Below are 7,276 nucleotides of genomic sequence, written 5' to 3'. Positions count from 1 at the left end.
CTCGTGTAAAGGTAGATCTCTCCTTGCTCTCCCTACTAGCTTCTCTTCTCTTTCAATCATTGATTATAATGAAGCAAAGGGCAAGTTTACTCTATGTTTCAATTTTTGGTTTAAGCACTATCGCTTCTTTGATCATCCTTGTAAATTGTTCTTTCTCCTAATTCATGTATTGCATTAAAAGCTCTTAAGTGCACTCCAAGTTTATAGAAGCTTATCAAAAGTATGCTTCTTCTCCATGTAAAACTTCAATTCTAATTTCTTATAAGGTCCACACTCACTACGCCTTAAATGATGTTGGATCTTGAATTTACAGCAGTCTCCTACCACATAAGGAAGTGCTTTGTTAAAAGAGAAGGGTAAAGGCATTGGAAATGGAAGGAGAGAGAGAGATAGAGAGAGAGAGAGAGAGAGAGAGAGGAAATCTCTCTTAAGTCTGAAGTTGAAAGAGTAAAAGTCAAGTACAAATCTATTAAAAGAAAAAAATGGGCCTCTCCCGTCAGCCCTTACATGATCTTCCCTATATATAGGTTGGATCAGTCACAAGTGTGGTTACATAAAAGACTATACAATAAGAAAAATATGTATCAAAATAATAATAATGATGTAGTTAGGCGTGTAACACATTACATGGTATATTGTTATCGAATCATCTCACAATTTTATGAAGTTGCCGCAACTCCTCAAGTCAGCTCACCAAACTTATTTTTCAAATCTGATTATGTGAATTGATTTAGTCGAGCAGGTAAACTAAATTAATATATGTTGTGTCAAATAATCTAACAAAGCCTGTTAAAGTTAACATGAATGAATTTGATGAGTTGTCCTACTAAATTGATGGAGTTTCATTACCATCTCACATTTCTTATTAATATAACATTAAAATCACATGTGTGTTAACAACCCATGCTTTGAAATTTATGGGATTTTATTTTGTTTTTTTAAAATTGGATTATTTTTATCTATTTTTTTAAATAAAAGTAAAAAAAATTCATCGATAGGTATTCAAAGTACAATACTTCTGTGAATTACAAGAGATATAAACCTTGAAAAGAAAAGTTCACAAAATGAAGATTAAACAACTTTTGAAGTTCTCCTAAATTGGAATAAAAGAATAAATGCCCTTCAACCACGAATACTCAACACTAAACACTAAACACTAAACCATAAAATCCTTAAATCTAAACTTTAAACCTTAATCCTTAAAACATAGAATCCATATTCCTAAAACTTAAACCCAGACTCCTAAAACCTAAAACATAAATACTAAACTCTTTAATAGCCCTCACATTGGGGCTAGCGCAATAATGCTATCTATGTAGTATTATGAAACTAGGGCGCAAAGCTACTTGTCGTGAATATGCTAAGCCATAAACCCTTGAACTCTTAACACTTAACACAAAACTGTAATAAGTCAAATAGAATCAAAAGCCATCTTGGTTGAATAATTAGTATTGAAACAAAGTAAGCTTTATGCAACATTTCTAATAAGTGTTCCAGCCAAAACTTAATCTTGATTCAAGTGGATGGCAAACTCCAAGGCAAAATACCCACACAAGCATTCCAACATGGGGTCCTAGTACAGAAAGATATTGAATTGTAGTAGAAATATTCCCAATGGTAGTCTAGTTGCAGAAAAACTCCATAATGTCCTCAACACTCCATTGCGTTATACATGGAAGCTTATGAGGATGGAAAGGATTATCGGGTTGCATGTCTTCTATGTTATCTTTTTGGCGTTAAAATGGTTGTTTTATCAGAATTTTCTTTATCAATGGACTTCTTTTCTTCGGATTGTGGTCTCTTTAAAACCATATGCTATCACAATGTGCATAACATTTTTAAATTCTATTACTCTTATTCTCCCATTTAGCGTTACATAACATTATATTTTTTTTGTTTTTTTGTTTTTTTGTATTTTCGGGCTTATCGACTCATTGTTTTACTTTGCCTTGATTTCTATTATGGTATTTGACGTAGATGGAAGTTTATTAATTCAAAGTTACGAATCATAGGCAGTGAAAATTCATGCTTAAGTGTGCATTTCATTATGCATACATCACTTGATTTAACCATTGTGAATATAACATGTGTAACAACATTTATTTATGTCTTATATCTTTCTAATATAAGGCAAATATTTTATTATTAATCTTGTTTTATTTCGTGCTACATTATTTAAATATTGGATGATTTATGTACATACCACACAATTGTTGGGTATTTTTATATTTTACACTTATATTTTAATTTTAACAGACATATTCATCATACGTATATGTGAAAATGTGCATTTCATTAAAAACAATTTAAAAAAGCGATAATTTTGATGTGAAATGAAAATTTTGGGTGGTATAAATGTAAAAAATAAAATTTAGGTGCTAGAACTGTAAATACATGGGAATTGAGTTTTATGTCTGTAAATGCCGCTTAAATATATGTAATTGAGCGGCTCTTATTTTTGAAAGGCACGTTAATAATTGTTCGCTTTGACTGCCGTCCCTATGGAGCCAATCAGATGATTAGAGAGTAGGTCCCAGTGCAGTCAACTCGATTCCTTCAATGAATGCTTATACAGCCATAACATTTTCCCCTGCACCCCTCCTTCCCTTGTGCGTTTAGCTTGTGTCGGGTTGCCATGGTCGCTGAGGCAGGCACTCCAACGCTGGGGCTACTGTCTCACGGCAAATCACCGGCGAGCGTGCGGGATCCTGAACGTGGTCTCAACGAGGAGTGCGAAGTCAGTTTCGAAATCCTTGATGTTCAATTTGATCCATTAGGTTTCTGTATTTTTTTTTTATTCGTCATTTTGATCATCCCCCTTTTTTATCTGAACTGTTTATTTATTTATTTATTTATTTATTCTCTCTTCGTCTAAGTTTTAGATGGCTTTCTTAAATTGGAAATTTATGATTTGTAATTATCTGTTCTGCTTTAGAGTTTACTGGGATCGTCTGGTACTTTGGCGTATGGTCATTGAAGCTAACCACCGCCTTTAACACATAGGATGCTATTTTTGTCCCTGATTTTTCTGATGAATTGATATTGCATTTTGGTGTGTTGTTCAAAAAGTGCCATTTTGGTGGAGAACCTTTTTTTTTCTTTGATGATGGTTTGTTCTGACCTATCTTTTTGGGTTACCGGTCTTTTTCTTTATTTATTTTTTGAATTAATGTTTCTTCAGCGGGAATTTGTTTTTGACAAGTTGATTTATGATTTCTGATCATTCGTATATTTTCTGAACAGGATGGTTGGTGTTGGAGTAATTTTGTTCTTGCCTACAAGACACTGGGGGTGGTGTTTGGTGGCCTAGTAACATCTCCTCTCTATGTTTATCCCTCCATGAACTTGAATTCCCCTACAGAAGAGGATTATTTGGGAATTTACAGCATCATGTTTTGGACGCTAACTTTGATTGGGGTGATCAAGTACGTGCTCCTTGCTCTTAATGCTGATGATAATGGTGAAGGTAACTTTTGCTTCTTATTTTTTAAACCTTAACCCTTTATAGATGCTCTGTTTGGCTCGAAGGAATTGAAGGCGAGGATATGGTGAAGGAATTGAAATTTTGTTTCCCCCGATATGTTTGGTCAAGCAACAATTGAGAGAATGATATTTATATTTTTTATCTCTGTTGTGGTAAGAAATTGAGCTTTTGTTTATAGTGAGGAGGAGATACATGAGCCATAGATATGATCTAATAAAATTTTCTTCCCATTTTTTGCTATGATCTGTAAATGTTTTAATTTAAAAAAAATGTTTTAGTTCTCTATTCATTCAGGTAATTCCAATCGCCTCTTGTTTATATTGAAATCAAGCACCTGTGGTATGTGAAGTTTTGAAGTAAAATGCATTTACGTTCTCTCGAATTCCAGCAAACCACAGGAAGGCATACTCTTTAGACAAATCTATCCATCCAATGATTATGAAATTTTGCATTTATATTTTTTATTATCTAGTGTCCTCAATTTCACATCCCTCACAGGCCTTACGTTGTTCTTAGATATAGAAATAGTTTAGACTGTATAGCAATTTGTGCCTATTAAAAGAAACAATCCTGGAGGGACAGGAGGAGGATGAATTTAAGTATGTCCTATAATTAATACCAACTGGGTAAAAAGCACACAAATTAAATTTAAAGAAAAGAAAAACGAAGTTTTGTTTTAAATATGCACAAAATAAGCAGACATTCTACTCCAATCCAGTCCTAGCTACACCTCGTTTTTATTTTATTAGGTTTTGGCTTCAATAATGTGGTATAAATAGGGAGCAGAAGGATTATGCAAGAGTAAATGGCGCCCCATCTATCTTATTTCATGATTCCTTGTTAGTATTTGGTTTTAACTCCAATAGAATCAATAAAAAAGGAGTACCAACCACTTTATTTTTCGTTTGAATTATTAGGAATGCTTTCCGGAAGAAATGGTAAAAAACACTATTTTTCTTACAAATATTTTGTTATTCTTTAGGTATTTATGGGTAATGTTTCATATGTCTAATCAGTATCCCAATTTTAGTGAACTTTGTTTAGATTTTTTATTTCTAATTTCAGGGGGCACATTTGCTCTATACTCGCTACTATGTAGGCACATCAATTTTGGCACCCAGCCATCAAGAACCGCCAGCTCAAGCACATACATGTCATATTCTAATAATTCCTCGAGTTCTAAGTCAAGTAAATTAGGGATGTTTATTCAGAAAAGTATGACAGCACAAAGGATATTGCTTTTCATTGCAATGTTGGGGATGTGCATGCTTATTGCTGATGGCATACTTACACCTGCTATCTCAGGTACTTGTTGCCATATTAATTTTACCAATTGAATTCTTTTGGATGTTTATTGATATTTATTAAAGTTATTTTGCTTAGTTTTATCGGCAATTGATGGAGTTAGAGGACCATTCCCTTCCGTAAGCAAATGTCAGCAATCTGCAAATACTCTCTTTAAAAATTTTCATCTCTCCCATATTCTAAATATATACTTCTTAAATTTTGTAGCTGCTGTGGAATATATTTCTGCTGTTGTATTGCTAGCTCTCTTCCTCTTACAGAAGCGCGGTACTTCCAGAGTGAGCTTTCTTTTTTCTCCAATCATGGCTACCTGGACTTTGGCTACACCAATAGTTGGTGTATATAGCTTTTTGCAACACTATCCAAGCATATTTAAAGCTTTATCACCTCATTACATAGTCTACTTTTTTGTAAGAAATGGAAGAAAAGGTTGGGAATTGCTGGGAGGAACTGTTTTATGCATTACAGGTAAACTATTACTGAAATTTAAGCCTTCTTTTTGTGAGCTTTTTAGATTTTTTATTGATGCTCATTTTTCTCTTCCAGGTGCTGAAGCAATGTTTGCTGATCTAGGACATTTTAACAAAAGGTCAATTCAGGTTTGTCTATTTGTTGTACTTTCTTTATTGCTTTTAATTTATCTTAATTTGAAGGTCACATTTCTATAGTAAAGCTGGTTCTTGATGCTATATTTTATTCTTGAAGTTTAAACTTATTTTTTATCTTTTTATGTAGATGGCTTTCCTTCTCACCATATATCCTTCATTGGTTCTAACATATGCTGGGCAAACTGCTTATCTAATCAAGCACCTTGATGATCACGATGATGGGTTTTACAAATTTGTGCCTCACACAGTCTATTGGCCTGTCTTTGTAATTGCAACACTAGCTGCAATTGTTGCAAGCCAATCTTTAATATCTGCCACCTTTTCTGTCATCAAGCAATCAGTATTCCTGGATTACTTTCCGCGTGTTAAGGTGGTTCATACATCCAAGCAGAAAGAGGGCGAGGTGTACTCTCCTGAAACCAACTACATCCTCATGGTCCTCTGCATATTGGTTATATTTGGTTTTGGTGATGGGAAAGATATTGGGAATGCATTTGGTATGATTTCGACTCTGATTTAGTCCCTTGATTTGCAATTGATGTTAGCATAGCTTGTTAAAACATTTAATTTTCTTCAGGTGTTGTTGTTATAGTTGTCATGCTTATCACCACGCTTCTATTGACCATAGTTATGATCATCATCTGGAGAACCCCAATCTATTTAGTTATGCTATACTTTTTTCCCTTTCTCATCATGGAAGGTGTCTATGTAAGTGCAGTTTTTACTAAGATTCCACAAGGAGGTTGGTTTCCATTTCTCGTATCCATCATCCTCGCATTCATAATGTTTGTGTGGTACTATGGGAGGCAGAGAAAGATGGAATATGAGGTGAGAAACGAGATATCATTTGCTAGCTTTAATGAGCTCCTTTCATCCCTCGAGATCCAAAGGGCCCCAGGATTGTGCTTCTTCTATGGTAATGTTCAGGATAGGCTTACCCCAATATTTGGGCACTATGTGAGAAACATGAGATCCTTGCATAAAGTGACCATCTTTACCACTTTTAGGTATTTATTGGTGCCAAGAGTGAATCTTAATGAGAGAATCATCGTAAAAAAGTTTGGAATAGAAGGCATATATGGTTGCATAATTCAATATGGATATGCTGATTCCCCCAACGTGGAGGAATATGAGCATGTCTCCCAAGTCATAAATAATTTGAAAGAACATATCAGGAATAATTTTGATGGACTGTCACCCAGCTCTCTTGAAGTAGAGATTTCTGAGTTGGAAAAAGCAAAAGAGATGGGAGTGGTTCATGTTTGTGGAAAGACGAGGTTTCATATTGGTATTCAGACCAGCTTGTCTGACAAGATTTTACTTGGTTTTTATGAATTTTTGCATGGCAATTGTAGATCTGCATTGCCTGCTTTCGGAATTCCTATGCAGCAATCTATGGAAATTGGGATGTTTTACAATACTTAAATGTCAATAGAAAGATTTTGTAATTCATGCTCATATCAAAATCCACTTGTCAGCTTCAGCTTGTATTGCATGCATTCAATGTTGTGTAGTTGGTTGTCCTAGAAGCAATTTTTTATATAAACAATTTAGAAATGCAAATTTCTGACGAACTTTCTACTTTTTTTTAGCGGAAATTATTATTTATTTGTTATTGCTGAATTTTGATTTGCTTATGGTCTCACACCGCTTAAGAGTTTTGGAGGAGAAAAATGTAGGAAGACAAAATACAAAATAATAGAGAAAATCGTAATATCTCTCAACTATGGAGCTAAAGCAAAGAATTTGTAGTAGAAATGATAAAGTATAAACCTCCAAAAAAAAAAAAAAAAGAGATCATCATATCCTTTGGATGGTCTTTCCGTTCATAGGTTTTGGTAGGCCTCAGAGGTGGTTACATGAATGAATACAAAAAAAG

The 7,276-nt window shown here is 34.1% G+C and overlaps 1 protein-coding gene across 2 annotated transcripts; it reads left to right on the top strand.

Moving 5' to 3' along the window:
- The first annotated feature begins 2,570 nt into the window (after positions 1-2,570).
- On the top strand, positions 2,571-6,988 carry LOC110034012 (probable potassium transporter 17). 2 transcript variants are annotated; one of them, XM_020738239.1, is made up of 8 exons: positions 2,571-2,737; positions 3,244-3,466; positions 4,550-4,789; positions 4,868-4,918; positions 4,997-5,257; positions 5,336-5,388; positions 5,525-5,894; positions 5,975-6,988. In XM_020738239.1, the coding sequence occupies exons 1-8, from the start codon at positions 2,636-2,638 to the stop codon at positions 6,820-6,822; spliced, it is 2,148 nt and encodes a 715-aa protein (XP_020593898.1). In that variant the 5' UTR covers positions 2,571-2,635; the 3' UTR covers positions 6,823-6,988. The 2 variants fall into 2 exon arrangements, with proteins under 2 accessions (XP_020593898.1, XP_020593899.1); XM_020738240.1 differs by having other exon boundaries at positions 2,717-2,777.
- Positions 6,989-7,276: the final 288 nt, after the last annotated feature.

This window comes from Phalaenopsis equestris, unplaced genomic scaffold, assembly GCF_001263595.1.
Source record: "Phalaenopsis equestris unplaced genomic scaffold, ASM126359v1 Scaffold001326, whole genome shotgun sequence".
NCBI lineage: Eukaryota > Viridiplantae > Streptophyta > Magnoliopsida > Asparagales > Orchidaceae > Phalaenopsis > Phalaenopsis equestris.
Note: the sequence above shows the minus strand (reverse complement) of the source record. Positions and strands in the feature narration are given on the sequence as shown.